The sequence below is a fragment of the Peromyscus leucopus genome, chromosome 13, assembly GCF_004664715.2.
Source record: "Peromyscus leucopus breed LL Stock chromosome 13, UCI_PerLeu_2.1, whole genome shotgun sequence".
In the NCBI taxonomy this organism is placed as follows: domain Eukaryota; kingdom Metazoa; phylum Chordata; class Mammalia; order Rodentia; family Cricetidae; genus Peromyscus; species Peromyscus leucopus.
The window spans coordinates 47507390-47531973 of NC_051074.1; the positions used below are offsets into that span (position 1 = coordinate 47507390).

At 49.2% G+C, this 24584-nt stretch overlaps 1 protein-coding gene across 1 annotated transcript; it reads left to right on the forward strand.

The window, feature by feature from the left end:
- The first annotated feature begins 16095 nt into the window (after positions 1–16095).
- On the forward strand, positions 16096–22239 carry Fzd5 (frizzled class receptor 5). The gene has a single exon (XM_028886720.2). It carries the CDS (start codon positions 16194–16196, stop codon positions 17961–17963), a length of 1770 nt encoding a protein of 589 aa, XP_028742553.1. The 5' UTR covers positions 16096–16193; the 3' UTR covers positions 17964–22239.
- The last annotated feature ends 2345 nt before the right edge of the window (positions 22240–24584 follow it).

The window sequence follows — 24584 nt, forward strand, 5'->3', positions numbered from 1 at the left end:
GTTTCCAGCAGCTTTATTCCTTACTGCCAAATTTAGAGGCAATGGAGAAATGTCCTTTGCCTCTAAATTTGAGGTGAGCAGATGAGTAAACTTCGTTTGTCCATTTGTGGCAATATGATTCAGTGGTAAAAATATGAGCTATGTATAAGGCCCTAAAAGATATGGTGGAACCCTAAATATATGTTGTCAAATGGAAGAAGTAAATGGGAAAAGAGAATGTACAGTATGATTTTGCCTACAGGATGCTGTGGAACAATCATTGTACGCTGCAAACACGTATTACTCTCATTGGTTAATCAAGAGCTGACTGGCCCATAGCTGGCCAGGAAGAGATTGGGCAGGAGAGCCAGACTAGGAGGATGCTGGGAGAAGAAGGGCAGAGTCTCCAGAGTCGCCAGCCAGACATAGAGGAAGCAGGACATGTACAAAATTAGGTAACAAGCCATGAGCCACGTGGCACCAAGTAAAGGAATAGACATGGGTTAATTCAAAATGTAAGAGCTGGTTAGTAACAAGCCTAAGCTATCGGCTTGATCATTTATAATTAATAATGAGTCTCTGTGTGGTTATTTGGGAGCCCATGGTCCCAATGAGAAACTCCTCCTACAACATGACTTCGATTATGTGAAAAGATAAAACTATAAAGTTGGTAGGATGACTGGTGGTTATGAGGGTTTTGAGGCAAGTAGGGGTTAATAAATGCAGCATAGGTGCCCTTTTAAAGGACAGTTAAACTATTCTGTATGATGCTATAATGATGGGTATACGATATTACATATTGTCCAAACCTTTAGAACTATAAAACACCAAGAGAGATCACTAATACTAACTATGGACTTTACTGCAGTAATGGAATACCAATATTGGTTTGTTAATTGTAACTAAAGTACCATGCTGATTAATATAGGGTGCTAATCAAGGAAACAGCAGAGGAAAGAGGAAGTGTAGAAGAGCCTGTCCTGACTGCTTCATTTTTTTGCTAAATATAAAACTGCTTTATTCAAGCGAAACAAAAAGTGCTGTCTACTGTTGACACGTTACTTTGACCAATTATCTTTCCCCGTTAGTTGAATAGGAAGGTATCATTAGAGTGCCTTTGGGCGACAAGAAATGGTACCCTGTAGCCAAATGTAGGCAAAACGTTTGAAGGTAGGAAGCCTTCAAAGCCATCCCTTAGCTAGAATGTGAACAGCAAGCATAGAGTGGAGCACAGTGTGGTTAGTACCCAGGTTCTCCTTTACAGCTGTAATCATTGAGTGTCAGAGGCAGCCAGGGAGACAGCGTCTTCCTGAGAAAGGAGCCACATTTGTTTCTTATTTTGCCCAAATAACCTAAGCAATCAAACAGTTCACCCTGCATCCCCGACTTCTGCTTCCATTCATCTTATAAGTAGGTTTCTGTGGAGCCTTGTGGTGTCATGTGTTATTATTGACAGCGTTTGCCAACCCACCAGTGAAAAACCACGGTTCCTCGTTCACGGCAGCCCTCCAGTAGTAGTGGGTGTGAGGGACTCTGGGATCAGAGAGGAGAGGCATGGTCTCTGCTTGACACTGGAAAGTGAAAAATCATACAAAAGCAAGACAAAGAGCAAAGGGTGTGTGTCAGAACCCACGAGGGTCTAAGAATCACACTGTAACTACGACTGCTGGTGCAGGTTGGTAACTCCAGCTACTCCGGCTGAGGCAGGAGGATTCCAAGTTCAAGGCCTGCTTGGGCAACGTAGAGAGACTGTGCCTCAAAACTGAACAGAGAAAAACAGGGCTAGGAGTGTAGCTCAATGGCACACAACTTACCTAGTATGCGTGAGACCCTCAGTCCAGTGCCCAGCACCCGGAAAACAAACAAATAAAACCAGAAAGGAAGCAGAGAATGGCGTGGTAGGTGGGGTAGTAGGGGCGGCGAAGACGCCTCCAGACCAAGCAGGGCAGAAATGCTTTTTCTTAGCCCTACTATGCCTAGTTGTTCTTGTGTGGGGAGAAAAGGATGGGGCTGAGTTTAGATTACTGGAGACTCACGTGGTGAGTGCCTGGGGGCGTTGCTCTCAGGGATGATATCCCTTTTTCCTCGATGAGGTGACTGTGTCTCACAGGTTCTCACCTCCTCTGCTTATTCGCGTTACTTGGTGTGAAGTGGTACCCAGCCAAACTCCCAACGATGAAGTGGTAAGACCGACCACGGGAACTGATCGGCCTACTGAGGCAGGAGCAGAAGGAACGTGGAGGCCAGCCTCAGGAAGCAGAGTACTCTGACTGCCAGACTGTCCCTTGCTAGTCCCAGCAGAATCCATTGCTTGGTAACAGGAAGCCTAGTTGGGATTCTGCTTGGGAAACAGAAAATGGGTGTTCTTCTCGGCCACCCTCTTCAGCCACCTCCTGCTTCTTTCCAGGAATTCCTATGGAGGGTGTTTCTCAATGACTGGCAACCGGAAGCCACAGGATGGCAGAGGCTGAAGGGCCTATAGGATTCTCTGCTATGATCTTTCCCTTGCCTAGCTGACAAAAACGAGCCCCAGAGAGGTTGACTGCTCTGTCCCAAGGGCACACAGCTGGCTCACTGGCTGAGACATGAATCCAGGTTGCCCCTGGCTTACCCCCAAGGGTCTTCCCACTGTGAGATGATGCTCCAACACCAGCCCTACAACAAGACACCCATCACCTCTTGCAGAATTGGGCACCCATTTTTTTTTTATATTGTTGTAAAGCTTGGAACTAAAACTGTGACTAATTAGAACCAAGTGTTCCCTCACCTTGAAGTCACCAGCTAAAATCCACCGCTCCATGTCCCAGCGCGCCCGAGGCCTTCTGGGTGACAAGCTCAAAGGAGAATTATTGTCTCAACTCAGTCCTCTGTGTCTAGGTCCCCACCAAATGGAAATGGCTTTACTTGGGGAAGAACAAGAGGACAAGATGAGATGAAAAGGAGACACGTTTAAAATGGATAAAAGGAAATCCTTTCTCCCCCCACTGCACACAATTGACCCGGGGAACCCACTGCAGCGGGATATGAAGATCAATGGCGAAGATTTGTGTTTTAAAAGATTAGACATTTCCCATGCATATCATCAACGGGGATATTCAACAGGATGAAAGTGCCAGGGATGAAAGTTCTGGAACTTCAGTGCCACAGTTGATCGCCAACTGGGCCAGGTAAAAAGGAAAAAATAAAAGTCTCTGGAGCATCTAAGACTTCATAGGAAGGCAGATTTGGGGTATTCCAATTACCACCACGGTGTGACAAAGCACGCCAGGCCAGCCGCGTAAAACAACATGCATTTAATTACGCTCCAGACACAGCAGCTCAGGGATTTGAAGAGGGGGTAGACATGACTCTCATCTCCGCTCAACAATATCTGAAGCCTCTACTGGGAAGGTTTAACTGGCTGAGGTGGTTTGAAACGGGCACTGGAATCTCCCCGGAGCTCCTTTACCCATGTTCCCAGACATGTGATGATAAGAAGTTTCTCACTCATCTGGTACCATCAACGGCACCACCTACATCGGTTTCATTGAGGGAACAGAAGGAAGAAAGCTGCTAGCAGGAACATTCTCCCTCATTCCTTCTCTCCCTTCATCATTTCAAGAAAATTGGTTCTCCGGGAACCAGGTAGAAGCCACATAGTCGTTTATGAACCGTCTGTGGAAATCCTATGATATCAAGTCCTCCACATTCTAACAGCAGGAAGCATCTCGTGCACACACAAACACACACACACACACCCATGCACGCACCCACGCATGCATACATGCATGCACACACCCCAGAATTGTGTCCCAAGGCCTCCCTCCCTCCTTCTTCCCTGTGGGATGGCAATATTACATTGCAGAAGAGCAAAGGAAGCGGGTACTGTTTTTTACACATCTTTGGAAAATATAGAAAATATAGTTGTCTAGGGAAGGAGCTGGGAATATGAGACCCCTAAGAACACACAATCCAGTAGAGAAAACCGAAAGATGAACGAAGGATCACTTTTACTGTGAAACGAATCACAGGGTGGTCATGTGACCCTTCCCTTCTGCATACTACCAGAAGTCAGGAGTCAGGTGTTTTTTGTCTGTTTGTTTGTTTGCTGCTGCTGAGACAAATATCTGGGACAAAGAGTTTAAAGAAGCAAGATTTATTTGCCATACAGTATCAGAGATTGCCGTCCATGGCCAGTTGACTGTGCTGTTTCTGGGGGTGTGGGAGGCAGAACATCACTGTGCAAGGGGGTGACCAGGCAGGGCCGCTCGGCTCAGGGAGCTAGAGAGCAGAGGGCAAGGCTAAGAGATGACGGGAGGGAGGGAGGGAAGAGCAAGAGGGGATGAGAGAGGATGCTCCTACCAGCAGGGTTCCTCCTTCTGCTTGAGTCCTTCCCAACTCCCAGCCTATGACCTGATTCCTTCAGTATAGGTCTTCTCCTTTAGCTAACCCTTTCTGGAGATGTTCTCACAGGAAGGCGAGACCTATGCTGACTTATCTCCTGGGTGTGCCTCAATCCAATCAAGAGTAACCATCATACACAGGACCGTTCTCCCTCCCCACTCTTTTTTAAAGGAGTCATTCTATCCATTCATCTATTTTGTTTTCCAGCTGGTCTGGAACCCGCATTCACCTGCCCAGGTCCAGTGCCTGACAAGTACCAAGGATATAACAGGTGCTCAGCAAATACTAGTTGGTAGATCCAAGGAGTAGATGCTCTTCATGGAATAGCAGTGGGAGGACTGTCTCCCCACAGGCAGTGACAACTCAGCTTGACAGAGATGTTTAAGTGGGTGGTGAAGGCTTTGGAAGGGTGGATAACAGTTTTGCTGATTGAAAAGACAATGAGAATAAATTCCTGTTGCTAAGTCTCCTCCAAAGGCTTCCTTCCAATCGGCAAGGGTAAGTAGGCACAGTCTCATCTCAAGTATGCAGGCTGTGTGGGGCAGCTGGGATGCTCTTGGTTGCAAGTGGCTGAAAATACAGCTCTACAGGGTTGAAAATGAAGTGATGGATCATAGCATCTGACCAGAAGTTCTGAGTCGGGCAGCCTCAAGTCATTCTTCCTTTGGTGATATTTTGTGTGTACTCCAACAAACAAAATTTGCCTGAAGATCAGAGGACAGAGCCAGCCACTAGATTAAACATAGAGGCCAGGCAGTGGTGGCACACATCTTTAATCCTAGCATTTAGGAGGCAGAGATCCAGTTTGGATCTCTGTGAGTTCAAGGCCACCCTGGACTACATGAGATCAATCCAGTCTAAAAGAGAAACAGAGCCAGGCAGCGGTGGCACACACCTTTAATCCCAGTACTTGGGAGTCACACACCTTTAATCCCAGCATTAGGAAGATTGAGACAGGAAGTGATATGGCTGGGCAGAGAAAGGAATATAAGGCAGGAGGAGAAAGGAGTTTGGCACCCTTTCACCTGAGGACTTAGGGGCGTTCAGTCTGAGGATTCATGGAGACAGGATCGACCCCTCTCAGCTGAGGAGTTGGCGAGGTGAGAAGTGGCTGTGGCTTGTTTCCTCTGATCTTTCATCATTTACCCCAATATGTGGCTCTGGGTTTTTATTATAAGACCAATTAGGATTTGTGCAACACCTTCCTTAGTGTGTCAGCTTAGCTTTGTGTGTGTGTGTGTGCAGGTGTGTGGGGAGGCCAGAGGTCAACATGGCATGTTCCCCACTGCCAACTTCCTCTTCTGTTCTCTCACTTATTTACGAAGACAGGCTCTCTCTTTGAACTGGGAACTCATCGTTTGGTTCGACTGGCTGACTACAAGCTGCCGGATCAGCCTGTCTCCAGCGGCCAGTCTTGAATTACAGGTATACAATGCCACACACAGCTTTCTATGTGGGTCTGGGGAACTGAACTCAGGCCCCATGCTAGTGTACCAAGTAATGTTCTCACTGAGCCACCTCACTAGCAGCTTAGTTCTTGTGTGGCTACGGGACACACCCCCAGGATGCAACCACCCACACTGCATGTATCTCACGTAGACAAATCACTGTCCACAAGAGGGACAACTGTTTCTTCTTCTGAGTTAAACCTTTACCATGAGCCCCTTCATGACTGACTCCCTACTCATCCTCTCCTTTCTCGGCCAATATTACAGCTCTCATGCATGCATAGTTCTAATCCCCGGAAGAAGGAAAGCCATGTGGTCATGTGTTCTAACCCATGGCTTGGACTAGATTTCCTACATTCTCTCAGGTACATGGTATGAAGCGTCAAGGAGGGTATAAAAAAATATTAGAAACCGACCAGGGTTCTATAGTGAAGAAGTAAAGAGGGCTGAGCTGCAATGGTGTATTCGACAATAAGCCGGGAGAAAGGTAAGATTCTGCTTCTGTTTGGTGCTTTTCCTCTCCCAAGTTCATGTGGAAATGCTATGCTACCAATAAGTAGGACGTTTAAGAGGTGGTAAGACCATAGACCCTCCCTGGTGATGAACATTTGCCTAATATGCACGAAGGCCTTGGATTCCACCCCCAGGAGGAGGGAAAAAGCTACCCAGTTCCCAGATACACTTTCAAGGCAATATAAATTGAAGATCGGCCCAAGTTGTCTTGTGGATAAAATATTGCCTAATGCCTTTACTGTCAGTTTCTCTCCCTTGTTCTTCTACATCACTAGTCAGTTAACAAAACAAACACAGTATCAGTAAAGAAGTGTCATGTACAGGGTGTACATATGGATATAGTATATATAAAAAAAGAAAAAAAACCTTCTGATTAGACTTGAGGGTACCTCAGATAAACAGCTGCTCCATGATGTCCTGGTCACTTGTAGCTGCTCACCACTTGAGACAGGTTCCTTCTGGTTCTGGGTCCTTGGTCTGGCCTGATTCTTCTTTCTAGGACATTTTTACTCTTTGGCAGACATCAAAGAATGACTCTTCTGACCTCTATCCTATCCTTCTAGTGATCTAGTTGAAGAGACTGGAAACAAACAAAAAAGATACTTCTTCCTAGACTCACTTGCAGCTAGGGTGTGGATCTGAAATACACGTTGAAGCCATCCAAATGTCTTCAATGGGATTTGACAGGCAGAGGCAAAGCAGAAGCTTCCCACTGTCATTGCAGGCAAATGAGGTTAGGGGAGTCAACAATAAAACGCAGCTCCTGGTGCTGGACTTGATATCTCTTCCCAATGGCAAACCATCAGTTCTGAGGGGGTGGGAGGCAGCCGCAGAAGCAACAGCGTGATTTCTGGATTGTGATTGCTGTGGTCAGCCCCTGAACTCAATACACCCTGGGCAGCCGCCTGATTTCCATCTCTCCAGTCCTTCCCACAGTTGCATAAGCCCTTGCTTGAGTCTTAGAACTAAATATTTCTCTGCTCAAAATACTCAACGTGGTTTCTGTTCCCTGTACTGGACCCCGATGAGTTATCCAACTCATATTCAGCCTTTCAAACAAGCCTGGGTCCTATCCCTGAGCCACGATCAGCTTGACTCAGTGCCCCCTTTAAACTCCCACAATGCCCTGCTTTGTCAGACCGTGTCTTTCTAAGTTCTTGACAAGCGCTGGGTTCACATCATTGCTCTTGGCTTTTTTGTTTTAGGGTGCTAGTTTGGGAATCCACAGCCTTGAATCAGAACCCGGTTTAGTGCCAAGACTTAGGCTCTGGTCACTGGTAAGTGGGCAGAGAGAATGTAAGAGCCAGAGGATGGGGAATGTGTAGCAGAAAAATGTCTTCTGGTCATTTTCATACATGAACTCCCTGCACCTGTGGTTATCTACACAAGGCCTATCCAAGATTAGGCCCACCACCGTTTCATCATGGAGGGGGGGAGGATGTTGGAGAGGGCAATGGGGTGTGAAATATCTATAGTTTATAAATGCATGAGCTGGTCAATTCAAGAAAATTTTAACAATCAAGTTCTGAAATCTAGCATAAGGAATACTCTCCCTCACGTCTAGTCCGCTAAACCCAAGCGCTAAATTGCATCCAGATTTCAACTGGGTTCTAGATGAATCCGGCATCCTCTGCTCCCCCCTCTTTTCACCTCCATGAGAAGAAACCCCAGCAGAACTGAAGGGGCTCCACTGAACCAAGGGGATCAATAATTACGAGATTTACCAGCTCCTGGTTCTGGGGCCCCTGCTCATGACCTGTCGTGGCTAGGCTCCCAGCTCACCGCCAAGCTTGCAATTGATGGGCACGTAAGCCTTGAGGTCAGGGAAATCCAAATAGGAAGATAGACAGCCCCTCTGCGAGTCACATAGCTCATCGGAACCACCGCTTCTTCATCTTCAAAGTGGGGATAATAATATCTAATCTTCCAGAATTCTTGGGGAAAAGAAATTCCATATGTAAAACTGTTATCGTGATACGTATATGGGAAGCGCTTGATTCTCACCCATTGCTGTTATTAGAGCTGGTTAATTGGAGTTACTGGTCCTGCATTTTACCACTGTTCTATTGAGTTAGGTGTTCCTGGTAGTCCATGCAGACTCCCCTTCAAGTAGCCTAAATGTGTTTATTTCTTGTTCTGACAGTTCCATTTTACACACTGATGTGATGAATACCTTTTTACAGAAGGCCTATGGGGCTCAAGTTTGTAGCTGTACTGAAAAAAAACAAAAAAACAAAAACTGTTTTTTTCCCAGTGGTTCTTAGCCCTAGATGAAAATGAGAATTACCCAGAGAATCAAAAAATCAACCAGCAACAAAAGAACCCTGAAAACAGTATCTACGGCCCTCAACCAGAAATCCCGGTTCCATAGGGCCCAAGGTTGAGGGGGTTCTTAAAGGTCCCTGGGTGATCGTACCTTGCAACTGAGAGCTGTTGATCAATGTGGGAAAGATTAATACTCCCCAACCTTGGGGAGAACAGGAAAGCTGTTTTTCGCCCTTTTATAATCTTCCCTGTGGTGTGGGAGGGGAGAGGACGGAAGATTAGAGTGGGATTACTGGGCTTGCATGTGCGGAAGACATTTTCATTACCAACCCCGGAACGTGGCTCACGTGGCTCCTCTGCTTGGTCTCGGGGTTTCTCATCGGAAAGCGGCTGGGAAGAGGATTGAACGAAGATGCTGCGGACATGTGAGGAGCTTGGCTGGGGATGCCCGGGAGCGCCAGGTTGGCTGTGGCTGGCTGGCTTGTGCCAGCACCCACGCCACACAGGTGACTGAGGATGCCAGCTGTATGCCCTTTGGTCGGGGCAAGTGACGAGCCCTGCTTTGGCATTCGATTTAGTACTAAGTGCCAAAGATAACTGGTGACAGCTGGTGTGTGCTCAGGAGTAAAAGTGCAAACACCCCCAGAAAACTGGGGGAAACAGGAATGGGGAACGAACCTCAGAAAAAGCTAGCGACAGTCATGAAAGTGTGTAGACTTTTTTGGTACTCAACATGGTTCCCATCCCTTCACCCTACAAATTTGTTTAACTTCTAATGCCAACTCTATTGGATAGTTAAGTATTTCGCACTCTTTCTTACAGACCTGAAGGAGGACTGGGAGTCGGCCAGTGAGTTGCCCAATAGTGCAAGGTGAGTAAGGGCAGAGCCAAAAATTTGGGCTCACGCTGTATTTGGCAAAGCGGGGGGTCAAGTTCAGAAGGTAACTCACCGCAGCTGCTACTCATTCGTTCAGTCTGCGAAGCTGTGGAATAGACTGTGGAAAGTGCGTGTAGTTAGCGCACCATTCCCATCTCAGTTATCTATCTATTTAATCGTATACAGAGAACCTGGCATGGTGGCATGATCTGTAACCTCAGCACTCAAGAGATGGAGGCAGGAGGATCCTCTAGACTTCAGGGTTAGACTGTCTCAAAAGCAAGCAAACAAGCAAACAAATAGCCAAGAAGTAAATAAATAGTATACAAAGGCTAACTGCTCACCCAGTCCCATAGCATTGAGAATAATGCATTTGTGAAAAGCATAAAGAGACTGTGATTCAAAATGCATAACGCTTCCCCATGATAAGATATAAAACTAATGTTTGGGGGCGGGCGGGTGGGCGGGGTTTGAGACCGAGCTTCTCTGTGTAACAGCCCTGGCTGTCCTGGAACTCACTCTGTAGACCGGGTTGGTTTGGAACTCACAGAGATCTATCTGCCTCTGCCTCTGCCTCCAAAGTGCTGGGATTAAAAGTGTGCTGTGCACCACCATGTCTGGCAAACTAGTACTTTTTAAATTTATGGAATGCCATATATTTTTAAATGAGATAAGTAGCCTTGTCCTCCAAATTTTCAGCAATCCATAACCATAACTTGAACAATAATTTAAGTTGAATGTCATAAAGTTGACTCTGTAAAAATATGTCTAATATGGAAGTTATCAGAAGTGTGATGTTTGTTTAAGTGGCTTTATGGAGGGACAAGTTGGTAGAGTCCTAAGTACTTAAAAATTTTATCTTTGGAGGTGGGCATGGTGGCGCATGCCTTTAATCCCAGCACTCCAGAGGCAGAGGCAGGTGAATCTCTGTGATTTTAAGGCTAGTGTGGTCTAAAGACCAAGTTCCAGGTCAGCCAGGGATATATAACGCGACACTGTTTCAAAAAACAAAACAATGAAAACGACAGCAACATTGTATCTTTGGACAGGTAGGATGGTTCAGCAGGCAAAGAGCTTGCCATGCAGACCTGCTAACCTGAGTGGGATCCCAGGAACCCTGGGTAGGAGAGCTCTGACTGCCATGTAAGCACCCTGGTATAATTTTTTTTTTTTTGTTTTGTTTTTTGAGACAGGGTTTCTCTGTGTAGCTTAGCGCCTTTCCTGGAACTCACTTGGTAGCCCAGGCTGGCCTTGAACTCACAGAGATCTGCCTGGCTCTGCCTCCCAAGTGCTGGGATTAAAGGTGCCCGGCGCACCCTGGTATAATTGCACCAGGACACACACCTACAGCACTAATAACAAATACGACTATGTTTAAAATATTTGTATGGGCTGGTAGAGTATTTATCAGTGATAGGTCACTTTGCTTAGATCTGCAAGCCTTGGGTTCAAACCCCAGTACCAACATACACACACTGGATCTTTTGAAAATATGTGGTCTAGTTCTCTGTATAATACAGGGGAACCGAGAGGAAAATCAATTTTAAAAATTAAGTTTTAATTAGATTATGTGTTTATTGTGTGTATACATTCATGTGTGTGGGCTTATACTCACGTATGTCTGCATGTTGGGAGGCCAGAGACCAGAGCTGAGTGTCTTCCTCTACTGTTTTCCATCTTGATTTTGAGACAGGGTCTCTCACTGAAACTGGAGCTCGCCAATGTGACTAGACTGGCCAGTCCACAAGGCAAGGGAATCCCCAGCACTGGGGTTATAGGTATTCTCCACACCCAGCTTTTAGTGGGTGTTGGAGAGCTGAACTGAAGTCCTTTGTTTGCAGGGCAGGTACTTTATGACTGACTGAGTAATCTCTCTAGCCCCTAAAGTAATCTTGAAACTGGGAAATAAAAATCATATATATTTATGACTAAAATGTGTTGTTTGGATATATCTATAGCTTCTGGGATGGTAAAAATCAAGCAGTTTTAGCATATGTAACACAAGCTTATCTTTTTTTTTTTTTTAAGATAAGGTTTCACATATCCCAGGCTGGCCTCTAACTTATAGCAGGAAAAGATAGACGACCTTTGGCTTTGGATCTTCCTGGCTCCTCCTCTGAGTGCTGGGATTATAGGCATGAGCACTATGCCTAGTTTTAGGTGGTATTAGGGACTGAACCTATGTCTTTTTGTTTGCTAGGCAACCAATTGAGCTACATTTCCAGCCCACCTGCTTATCGTGTGTGCGCACGCGCGTGCGCGAAGGTGTAGTAAGAACACTTAAAATCTATTCTCAGCAATTTATAATTATATATATTGTTATTAACTGTAATAATCATGAAGTGTAAAAGTATTGATTTCTTCTTCTTCTTTTTTTTTCCGAGACAGCGTTTCTCCGTGTAGCTTTGCGTACTTACCCTGTAGACCAGGATGGCCTCGAATTCACAAAGATCCGTCTGCCTCTGCCTCCCGAGTGCTGGGACTAAAGGCGTGCGCCACCACCGCCTGACTGACAATGCTCTTTTTTTTAAAATAACTTTATTTTTTATTTATTCTTTGTGTTTTTCATGTCCCACTCATCTGCCCTCTGCTCCTGCGACCTCCCCACCCCCAATAAAACAAAAATAAAATTTAAGATAAAAAAGGGGGAAAAAAGAGAAAAGTCTCGTTATGGAAGCTGCAGTGTGACACAGTGAGTCACGCAGTAAACCCCTTTATCCATACATCTTCATATTCAGGCCTTCATCGCAAAGAATTATTGGTTCGGTTCTAGGCGCCTGATCTCTGCTGCATTATCGATACTGGGTCCTCACTGCGACTCTCCCTGGACATCCTGTTGCTGCCCTGTGCCGTGGGGCTCCTGTAGCCCTGGGTCTGCAGGACGCCCCCCCCCCCCACTCCAGCAGATCACTTATGAGGTGCATGCGGGGTGGGCCAACACTTAACCCTGGTTCTGGGCCTGGGGAGTTGTAGGGCTGGTCAGTCCTCCAGCTCTCCTCTGTCTCCATGACCAGGGTGAGTTTTCCGGCCTTGCCCTGACTCACCCCTAGCAGCGATAAGCAAGGGGCGGGGCCAGTTCTCAGCTCTCAGGCTTGCAAGCCCTCAGGGTCGGGTCTGCCATACCCACACCTTCAGGGGCCAGCTCTAGTGTGCTGCCCAGGCTAGTGTAGGGGCCACTCCCCCCCCCCCAAGTGCTGCAAGCTGACAGGAACAGCTCCCTACTCTGATGACCTCAGAGCCAGGTCTCCCACCTGAGGGTGGATGATATCTCCACCACCCCGCCCCCGCCCATGCCACCAAATAACCTATGAGTAATGGGGACAACTCTCCTATCTGCCTCAGGTGTTGATGGGGGGGGGCAGACAATGTTCTTCACTGTTGAGCCGTTGCTCCAGCCCCAGTCAGCATATTTTAAAATAATCTTTAAAGAAATACACGAGGAAAGGCTAATTTAAAATAATACAAAAAGGTATACACGCTTATTTTGTCACTTTTTTGTTTTGTTTGGTTTTTGGACACAGACTGCCAGTGTAGACCAGGTTGTCCTCAAACTCAAGGTCCTCCCGCTGTACCTCTAGAGTGCTGGATTTAAAGGTCCGTGCCACACCCAGCCAATGTTTCCTTCCATTGCTGCAGTTATTAGTTGGGATCTTCAAGCAAAAGTCAGGTTTTTAATATTGGTTAAGAAGCGAGGCCGACAGAGCAATGGATGGTAAAATTCTAGTCAGAACCAAGTGTAACATCCACGAGTATTCTGGCTCCATTCCAGCGTGAGTGGTTCACATTCTCCAACTTCAAAATACTTTTTATTATTAGCCAACACTTGTCCATCCCAGCAACATACACAACACATAAAGTGTAGAGGCCTCCCTTGGCATGTTGGCAGGCTGTACATATTTTCCACCCAGGATTCCTTCCCTTTTCTGACGGCTGTGGCATAGTTTTTCACCCTCCACGAATTCCAAGCCTAGGATGTTTGTAGATCTTGAGTGCCAAGCAGTTACTAAGAACAAAAGAGATTAAATATGAACACCTATAGAATTCTGTAGAGAGCGGAGCAACTCACATTTTAAACATTTATTAATAGCCGTGGTGTCCATGAAGAGACGGTTTATTCCTTTTTAAACTTTGTGACTGAGATTAAAACACACAGTTTCATTAGCGTCCACAAAGCCTGTTGATATACAGAAGGTGGCTTTTCCGCCCGTACAAATGGCACAGAAAATGACAGGAAGACCCAACAGACCTCAACCTCTGAGGCCAGTCCCAAGTCTTTCAAGTATCCTTAGGCCCTCTCCCTATTTCGAATTTTTTTCCCAACAGAAGAAGGGGAGGGGGAGGAGCAGTATACAATTTAAAAGCCTCTTCATAAGAGTGCGAGTGAATTCCAAGTATGCTGAACACCTCAGTCTCCCAACCTAATTAGAGCACGTAGAAAAGCGGCATTTGTGGGACATTTAAAACTTGCAGCATACTAGCTCATCGGGAGAGCGCCACTGTGTGTCCCTGCGGTGACTGCACGCAGCAGGTTCTCTCGCAGTCCGGGATGCCCCCCCTCCCCGGAGGGGTCCCAACCTGGCCAGAGTGCGCGGCCGTCAGCCCGGGTGACCCAGCACCCTGAGCCATATTCTGTCCCAGCCGGCGACTTAGTACCTTAGACTGCTGAGGACTAGCATTTCTAGTGACTTCCAAAACGGAGAGAAATTCACTCTCTTGTCACAACAGTAAGATTTTTGTTGCATTTACGAAAGCGCAAAGCCTGGGCGATATCGGTATTTCCAAGGGAGGAGGGTGGGGGTAGTGGTTAAGACTGTGAACGTCCAACTTCTGGTTTCAGATTCCAGGTTTGCCACCGGAACGCCTACTGTGTACCAGGAGCTCGCACAGGGAGGGGCACAAGCTTTGTCAGACTCTCTGCGGTCTTGCTAGCTCGGCTGTGCAGGTCAAGTTCTGAGGCGTCCTGGCCTTAGAACCCTTACGGGAATCCAGATCGCGTACCAAGGTGTAAGCGATGAGCAAACACGCGGTTGCTCGTGAAGCACTGGCGCGTCTGTCCGGTCAGAAGGGAGACAGGTGGCACGGCTGAACGTGACCTCTGAGTTCCGCTTGTTTAAAAGCGCCGGACCTCGATAAGGGCGCTTAGCTGGAGAGGGGGGGTGGCCCGGTGGAGGCCCGGGGAGCAGGCGTTCGGAAACCAGAACCTTTCAGGAAAGCGAGTCCGATCCCGGCGGGCAGCCGCAGAGAAGAAGGACTCCAGAAGGACTTAGGACCACGTTTCCCGCCCGGCTTCTCCAGGCGGCCTCATTAGCATTGACCACGCCCTCCCCCGTCGCTTCCCGGCTCGCTATTGGTCGACGCTCCTCCGCGGCTCGCTCCGGGCGGGGCCTCGGGGCGCTCGGGAGGGGGGGGAGGCCCGGGCGGATGGGCGGGGGGCGGGGCCGCACGGAGCGCGCGGTGGGAGGGCCCAGCTCCGGGCGGGGCGGGGCGGGGCGGGGCCCGGGGCGGGGCCTCCGGCGGGCATTAGAGGCAGGTGACCCGGGCGGGGCGGGAGAGGGCCAGTTCAGCCTGCGGCCGTGACTCCGCCACCGCCGTCGCGCACCGCTCGCTCGGAGCTCCCTGGAGGTGGGCGAAAGAGTGCGAGAGCTCGGGGGAGGAGCCGAGTGGGGCGCGTCCCGAGAGCGCCGCCGCCGCCACCGCCCCCCGGAGTCGGCTGGAGCGCGGAGCCCCCTGCAGGGGAGGCGGCGAGCGGCTGGCGGGACGCGGCGGCGGCGGGCGCGGACCATGCAGTCCCGGCCCGGCCAGTGCCGGCTTCTCGCTGTGCTGTGAGGTGGCGGGGTCCACCTCCGGCCGCCGCACCCCTCCGCCTTCCAGCCCAAGTGCTGCCCGGAGCCCTGGTCCTTCGTCCGGACCCCGGGACACCGGTGGAAGGCACGGCCTGTCCCTGCCCTGCTCCGCCCGAATCATGCAGGGGGCCCCGAAGGAAGAGAAGGCTCCTGCCCGGCCCGCGCCGACCGTGCTCGAGGGGCACCCTGCGCTCTGAAACGCGCCCCCACCTGCTGCCATGTGTCGCCGCCGCCACAGGTACCTAGCTTGTCCTTAAAAACTTTTCCAGCTCTGGCCGGATTCGGAGTCGCGGGACGGAGGAGCCCGGCTGGCTGCAGACATCTGCCGCCCAGCAGGATCCTCGGAGGTGAGAGCCCGCGTATTCCGCTCATCCCAGTTCTCCCGGTTCCTCTGCCCCTTTCTCGGCGACTGAGCTCTCTGGCCCCAGGCACAGCCTGCAGGGCCGGGCCAGGAAAGGGAGGCGGGCGCGGGGAGTGGGATGGGGGGGGGAGAGTCTGAAGTTTGGTTCCAGGAGGTGGGGGGCGAGGAAAGGAGTTAATCTAGAGATTGGTGACCGCGTACGGAGACCGAGTGGTTGGCGCTGCCCTGAGAGGAGTGGTTGCGATTTTTCTTCTCCCCCTACCTTCTCTTTTTAGAGTTCTGTCCTTGGGATCTGAGCCCTAATCGTCTCTCCAGCCCTATCTGGCGTGGAGCGCTGCCGGCGGAGGCAGCGCCTTCCCGAAGCAGTTTTATCTTTGGACGGATTTCTTTAAGAGAAAAAGAAACCAACAGGTTGCCAGCCCGGGCGTCACACTCAAGATTCCGGAGAGGGAAGCCCCGGCTGCGGATTCGTCGGTCAGCGCTGACCCTCGCGGGCAGCAAGAGGCCAGGGGGAGAAGGGGGCGATGGCTCGGCCCGACCCGTCCGCGCCGCCCTCGCTGCTGCTGCTGCTGCTGGCGCAGCTGGTGGGCCGGGCAGCGGCCGCCTCCAAGGCTCCGGTGTGCCAGGAAATCACGGTGCCCATGTGCCGAGGCATAGGCTACAACCTGACGCACATGCCCAACCAGTTCAACCACGACACGCAGGACGAGGCAGGCCTGGAGGTGCACCAATTCTGGCCGCTGGTGGAGATCCACTGCTCACCGGACCTGCGCTTCTTCCTGTGCTCCATGTACACACCCATCTGCTTGCCCGACTACCACAAGCCGCTGCCACCGTGCCGCTCCGTGTGCGAGCGCGCCAAGGCCGGCTGCTCGCCTCTCATGCGCCAGTACGGCTTCGCCTGGCCGGAGCGCATGAGCTGCGACCGTCTCCCTGTGCTGGGTGGCGACGCCGAGGTTCTGTGCATGGATTATAACCGAAGCGAAGCCACCACCTTGTCCCCCAAGTCCTTCCCGGCAAAGCCCACCCTCCCAGGCCCACCAGGGGCGCCATCTTCCGGGGGTGAGTGTCCCTCGGGAGGTCCATCTGTATGCACTTGCCGTGACCCCTTCGTGCCCATCCTGAAGGAGTCCCACCCTCTCTACAACAAGGTGCGCACCGGCCAGGTGCCCAACTGTGCAGTGCCCTGCTACCAGCCGTCCTTCAGCCCCGACGAGCGCACGTTCGCCACCTTCTGGATTGGCCTGTGGTCTGTGCTGTGCTTTATCTCCACATCCACCACCGTTGCCACCTTCCTCATCGACATGGAACGATTCCGCTACCCTGAGCGCCCCATCATCTTCTTGTCTGCGTGCTACCTGTGTGTGTCCCTGGGATTCCTGGTGCGCCTGGTCGTGGGCCATGCCAGCGTCGCCTGCAGCCGCGAGCACAGCCACATCCACTATGAGACTACTGGCCCTGCCCTCTGCACGGTTGTCTTCCTCCTGGTCTACTTCTTTGGCATGGCCAGCTCCATCTGGTGGGTCATCCTGTCGCTCACCTGGTTCTTGGCGGCTGGCATGAAGTGGGGCAACGAAGCCATTGCGGGCTATGCCCAGTACTTCCATCTTGCTGCCTGGCTCATCCCCAGCGTCAAGTCCATTACAGCGTTGGCACTAAGCTCGGTGGACGGTGACCCGGTGGCCGGCATCTGCTATGTGGGCAACCAAAACCTGAACTCACTGCGTGGCTTCGTCTTGGGCCCGCTGGTGCTCTACCTGCTGGTGGGCACGCTCTTCCTGCTGGCGGGCTTCGTGTCGCTCTTCCGCATCCGGAGCGTCATCAAGCAGGGTGGCACTAAGACAGACAAGCTGGAGAAGCTCATGATCCGCATCGGCATCTTCACCCTGCTCTACACGGTGCCAGCCAGCATTGTGGTGGCCTGCTACCTGTATGAGCAGCACTACCGGGAGAGCTGGGAGGCGGCCCTCACCTGCTCGTGCCCGGGACCCGACGCTGGTCAGCCCCGTGCCAAACCTGAGTACTGGGTGCTCATGCTCAAGTACTTCATGTGCCTGGTGGTGGGCATCACGTCGGGAGTCTGGATCTGGTCCGGCAAGACCCTGGAGTCTTGGCGGCGCTTCACCAGCCGCTGCTGCTGCAGCTCAGGGCGGGGCCACAAGAGCGGGGGCGCAATGGCCGCAGGGGACTATGCGGAGGCCAGCGCCGCGCTCACCGGCAGGACCGGGCCGCCGGGCCCCGCCGCCGCCGCCGCCGCCGCCTACCACAAGCAAGTGTCCCTGTCGCATGTCTAGGAGGCCTGGAGGCCGAGGCCCCAGGGACAGTGCTGGAGTGGAAGGAGGGCGTTGTTGGGCTGGGTAGCTTTGGGAAGGTCACTTCCGTTTACCTTCTTGGTGCTGATGCCCCCTCCCTGGGCGGCTTGGAGAGGGGAAGGGGTCGGGTTCAAGAGAGGACCTGTCCCGCCGTCTTCTGCCGGGGGGCTCGGCTCACGTGCGGTGTTATTCTAGTTTGCATTTCTTACTGCCTTCTTTAGAAGAACCCTGTTTTTAATTTATATGTATTTTAATTTTTTTTTTTAACTTTGTTGCATTTTGGCAACAAAATTTACCTTTGCTTTGGGGACTTCACAACCCTCAAGCCGGCATTGTAAGGAGGTTACCCTTGGTTCAGGTTTCTTTGGACTGTGTGGTCTAAATTAGGAAAATATATTTCCTATACGTGTGTCTTTTTCTTTCTTTTTTTAAAAAAATGTGAACAGTGACAGGCTGCTGTGACTGGGAAGGTGTGGATTGTCCTTTTTTTTTTTCCCAGTTAGTTTTTCCTTCCACTGCTTAAAATGTCCAGGACACTGAGAGGCCAGAGGCCACCTGCTAGTTCTGTGTATAGGCCCCTCAAGTCCTCCCGGGGAATGGAGCATGATGGTTAGGACCCATCCCCAAGTGACAAGGTTGGGGAAGCTAAAGATTTTGGGAGCCTCCTTAACCTTGCTCACAAGCATTGGGTCATTTCATTCATTCCTGAGAGCCAGCGTCACGCCTTGAATGGTAGAGGTGGCATTGTGGAGCCGGACACACACGTTTGCCATAGTGAGTGAGAGCCAGAGGGCTAGCGATGGATTGAATGAGTTCTGAACCGGTGAGGTGCTGAGCTTCGGGCCAGGGAGGGAGGAATGGGTGGTTCTTAATAAGCTCCAGGGATCCCTTATTACTATTTTTAAATGTACTTGTGCTACAAATTTCAGTAAAAGTAAACCCATTTCTGTCTTCTGGAAGTACTTAGGAATCCTTGCTGAAGGGGGCTCTCTCTTAAAGGACAAAAAACGGATATGCTTCCAGTAATTAAAGTAAATTCCCATTGCTTCTTATCTGCTCCTCCCACCCCACCTCCTTTATCATGTTAAACAGGCTTTCTTGCTTTTCTGAGTCCTCCTGGGGAGCGGTGATTAGAAGCCACACCCACCCGCCAATGGAGCGCCGCAGCTGGGGAGGGAGGCTGGTTACCTGAGAGCAAACATTGGCTCCAAGGAAGGAAAACAAGCGTCCCTGAACTCGGGGCTAGGTTAATGCCAGATAGTCCCAGAGCAGTCACACTGCCCTGGCAGTCGCTGAAAAAAAAAAAAAAAAAAAAAAAAAGACCCATACCGTAAGCTTTGTACTATGGGGCAGTGTAATGCTACTGTGGGGGCGAGGGACCCCCCCTTGCTCTCTCTTCCTGCTCTTCTGAGAAAGCCTGTATCGTGACCGACAGCCCCCCCACCCCCAGTTTCTCTGCTATTAGAAAAGTCTGTTTGCTTTCCTAATCTGTATTCATTCACTAAGAGTGTGAGGGCCATTACTGGGAAATGTGCATCAGCCAGCAAGTGACCCCCACAGAAGTTTCGTCCCCACAGAAGGCAGAGCTCAAATGGCCAAGCCGTGAAAACTTCACAAAGCTTCCCTAGAAAAACAGCTGGAGTCTAGGCAGGGAGGAGAGAGAGAGAGAGAGAGAGAGAGAGAGAGAGAGAGAGAGAGAGAGAGAGAGAGAGAGAGAGAGAGAGAGAGAGAGAGAGAAAGAGAAATGCTTAAGACTTAAGTCTTCGGGTTGCTCAGAAGCTGTTCACGTGTGCAAAATGCGCTACCTTTACTCACGGATGCTTGAATTGAAATGGAAACTTCGGTGGCTTCCACAAAACTCCTGGCACGCACACCTAGCTGTAGAACTCTGTCAGTCTTAGTCTCTATTCAGAAACCTCTTCCGGGAAGCTCAATAGACCCCTGTCTCCTCAGTACCACTTTTCCTGTCTTTTCAAATGAGGCCCTTTTCTTAGCCCCTCGACCTCTTGGCTTGTTTAGCAGCACATCTTTCCGGGATCTGCAGCCCGAGTTTGCGTTGTTCCTTCTTCACAAAGAAAACTGTGGAGGAATCTAGAAAAGATGTACAGTGTGTCTAAACGTTGTGGGATGAAGTGGAGGAAAGTGATTTAATTCATAAAAAAATGATTTTTTTTTCCGTCTTAGCAACATGCCAAGGTGGAAAAAGAGCAATTAATTCCCTTTGAAAAATAGGAAAGTTGAAACAGATGGATGCCAAGGCGGTGGACTACGTAGGTTTGGAAGAAGCCTCAGATCTCTCTTTGTTTCTGTTCTCATCCTTGCCCTCCTCCTCCTTTCTTCTCTCCTTCCCTCAGGAGACAAAGAGAGAGCCCACCTGCCTCCCTGAAGCCTTCCTCACATCCGTCTCTGGCCAGCCCTAGGGGAGGGGAGCGGGAAGCTGCCTGTACGGGTGGTCACCCCCTCTTCCCACCACACATTTCCCTCTGCTTTGCATTTCTGTTGTGATAACAATCAATGAAATGACAGGAAAAGCTGTGGGGCAGTTAGCAACTTCTGCCCCGCCAGCTTTGTGTCCCTGGGGAGGACTTGGCCGGGCCGCAGCTCCAGTGTGCACGCTCTGGCCACCTCTCTCACCTCTTGGAGCCTCCTGATGCTTCCCAGGTCAGAGGGGGAGGATTTAGGTAGTCTAAAGAAAGACATGGGACCTCCAATGGCCAAATGTTAGGATGGTTGGTTTGGTTTGATTTTTTAAAAAAATTTTTTTTATTATTTAAAAATATTATTTCCCTCACACTTTGAAGTTGTCTGAATTGGATGAGAATCATTTTCCTTGGTGCCTTATTGGTTTATTCTTGCGACCCTTTTGTCATATTTTCATGTGACCATCGCCAGTGGCCAGGGCCTGGGTGTCATGCCTCGTGTGTAATTGTGCGCATGTCCAAGCTTAACTAACGTGTCGCCGATGGCACTTGTTCTAAGTTGGTATTCATTAGGCTGTTCCCTCCTGGGCCAGGGCAGCACTAATCTTGACACCGGCTGCCAAGAGAAAACGTCATGGATCATACACCCAACTTTAATAACAGCATCCGTGACCTGCACCGGCGAGCGTAGAATGGGAACCCCAGAGCTAGGGGGCACAGTTGTATATTTTAATGAACTGCTGTGCCCGCTAAGGAAGCTCCTTCCACTTTTGTGCTCTACAGAAAGACCAAGGCGGGTGGGAGGGACAAAGCTTTGAATAAGTGCTTTCTAACACCCGAATGTGGCCAACAGGACTGAGCACATCACAAATCTAGGCAGGTGTGAGGTACCGTGGCCGCTAAGAATTGCCTGCTGCCTCCCTGTGTCCCTTTCTTGTCTCCGAAGTCCAATCAAGTGATCCTGGGAAAGAAACGGCCTGGCTTGGGGAAGACAGCTCAGAAAGAAAAATTATCAAGACATCAAAGAAGGGTGAAGGGGAGGCAGGATGTAACCAACCCTGTTCAGACTCTCAGAAGCTTCTGGTAGCTCAATGACAGTTGCAGGGTGTTTTATTTTTTTTTTTTTTTAATCCAGGATAATAATGTCTGTCTGTGGTACATCATTTGAAGACAATATTAATTCATGTTGTTACAAACTATGTATAGTATGTATGTTTTGTGGGTATGTATATACGTAATATATATATTATATATATGTATATGTATATGAGAGAGAGATTTAGTGACTTTTGATACGGGTTGGTGCAGGTGAATTTATTACTGAGCCAGATGAGGCACATACCGAGTGAGTAGTTGGGGTCCAGGGCATTCAGTGCTGTGTATGATTTGCATACATGTATAGTGCCTATCCATCCCATGCAGTAAGAATCGTCACTGTCATGCCAAATCTAGCACTCACAAGTCAGAGCCAGCAATATTTTATTTGTAGACAATCAGCTTGACTGGCAATGATTAAAATTCTGAATCCATAACACTAGCAAAAGGAAACCCAGAGTATTCTGAAGAGAGGTTTTGTTTTGTTTTGTGCCTGGAAGTCAGTACAACAGCAATTATATGTGGTTATGTTAGTCTCAAGATCCTTAACTTGTTGACCTTATTATTTTGGAATTTTTTTGTATTATATTTGTGGGAAAGTAAAATAATGGTTTAAGATTTTTATCAAATATGGAGATTAGTTATTTATGAAAAACAAAGAAATGTCTATTTTTGTTTCTTTGTTCCCAATTCATGTAGATAACTTTTTAAAATGCATTAAAGCAATGGTGAAGAAAATATAATAACGCTGTAGAGTCTTTTTCTCCTATTTATGGAGAAATGCACTGGTTTCTAAGAGTATCTGAGATGCAGATCCTAACTTGATTGTCAGATGTCTCAGATATCCTTAGAGTATAAGCAACCGAATTTTCATCAGTATCATCGACCAAATGGCAACCACAAGAGGAACACGTTTTCCTCACCCGTGCGTGCTTCCTGGGTTTCTCTCGCCGACACTGCTGTTTGCTTCACTATTCACTTGAAGAAGGGCACTCCGTGAAGAACAGAGACATGGTCTGACTGTGTTCCGTTTGATCACACGGGTGCACTGTGCCTATTCGATAAGCTGCATGCTCTGTGTGTCTGGTTGAGGGGCAGGTGTTGAGCTCAAAGTACTTCAAGTCAGGAGCCAAGAGAGAATGACACCCAGTTCCCTTCCCCATCCCCAGATAATTTGACTGGGCGTCGGAACGCTTATTGCTGGGCTAGCTTCTACATGTGGGTTCCTGCCTTGACAAAATTCAGTAAGTCCCTAAGGGAACATCTCATGGTGTTCACCAGCGATACTCTCAGGCCTTGTAGGAAAATGTGAGGGAAAGATGGGTACTTAAGGCTTTAGATGTATAGGACAGAAATATAATAATGGCCATTTAACCCAGTGTCAGTGTGATTGCCACGGACTTCAGTATATGTCGGGGAGAGAGAGGCAGTCTGAGAAACATAGAGCAGCATCTGCTGAAGAGTAACTACAATTCACATGCATGTACAAGACTCTAGTATGTCTCCACCTTGTTTTCTCCTGGCTCACTTTCACCCAGTGGAGAAAGAGTAATCAGAAGCTGGAGCAGAGGGTCCTTAAAAGGTTGGAGGAAAGGTGGGACCCCTAAAATCATTGGCAATAACACCATTTCTTTTTTTTTTTTTTTTAATGACTCAATTTACAGAGTTCTTTAGTTTGTCAAGATGGAAGCCATGCTTAGAGGGAGAGTGGTTGTGTGTGTGTGTGGATTGAGGATACAGGTTGATTGTTGGTTCAAATCCCAGCCCCACTACTTATAGGCCCAGATCCAGGACACTTAACCTGTGTTTCAGATTTCTCATGTGTGAAGAGAGAAGAATAGTACTTACGTTTAGGGGTTCAGAAGATTTCAAAGGTTAAATCAGGGAAAGGTAAGTAAAGCTAGGAGTCTGCCACTGTTCCTGGTGCAGGATGGAGAGGAATGGAGAGAACAGCTCCCACTGGCTGTTTGCATAAGAATCAACTGGGGCTCTTCCTGGGAAATGCATTCCAGTCTCAGCCCCAGGACCGGAGATTAAGTTAGCCCTAGGACCTTCAGTGGGTTTTGTTTTTTATAAAGATATTTAAACCTGGGAGTAATTTTATGTAAATCTAAAATTACTCATTTAAAAGAATTGCATGAATAACTGAGTCCTTGTTTGCCCCTTACCCATTTCCCCTAATGCTAATAATCTTTTGTTTTTGTTTTGAGACAAGGTCTCTCTATGTAGAGACAGCTGTCCTGGAACTATGGTAGTCCACAGACTGGCCTCAAACTCACAGAGATCCACCTGCCTCTGCTTCAATTGCTGGGATCAAATATGTGTTAATGTCTTAAACCATGGTACATGTTACAACTAAGAAGTCAATGCTGGCCCTTTACTGTGAACTCTAGACGTCATCAGACTTCACACTAGTGCTCTGGGATCCAGAGTTCATGATAACCATATTGCTTTTAGAGAAGGCTCATTGTTGACTTTGGACTTTCAGCTGATGAGAGGTAGCTGGTTTGGTGACCCTATCGAGACACAGTGTGATATTTCAATGACTGCACTGTCAGCCACGGAATTGCTAAGCACGGAGGAGCTGGAGGCAGCTGCTCTGGGGAAGGTGGGTGGGCCGGCACAGGCGAGCTAAGGAGCCAGTTCGCCTGGGAGCCGCTGAAAGCCTGCATTTCCTCGGACCTGGCGCCAGTGGAGGGCTTTTATGGTAACCAACACGAAGCGTGCCAAGTTGGACCTTAGCCAGAAAGATTACAGGTGACAAAGTTGGGAATGGTCCTACTCCAACAGGCCCTCAGGGGCTTGAGCCGGGTAGGGAGTGTGGGGGGTGGGGTGGGGGAGGGGGCGGAGCACAAAGCATCTCAGCCTTTGGGGGAATTAGTTGTCCTAGAGAGTAACCACTGGCACTTCAGGTGGTTTGCAGACTTGAAGGTTAAGGAAATGGAGCAGCAGGGTGTTTAAGCCGTCATACTCCAGTGGCTCATAGGTTCTGGGACTATGAATTTCCCTAGTCACACCGCAATTGCCCAATTTTTACTGCCGTTACATGGCTGGGTGTTTTAAAACCTTTAAAGACTACCTGAACTTC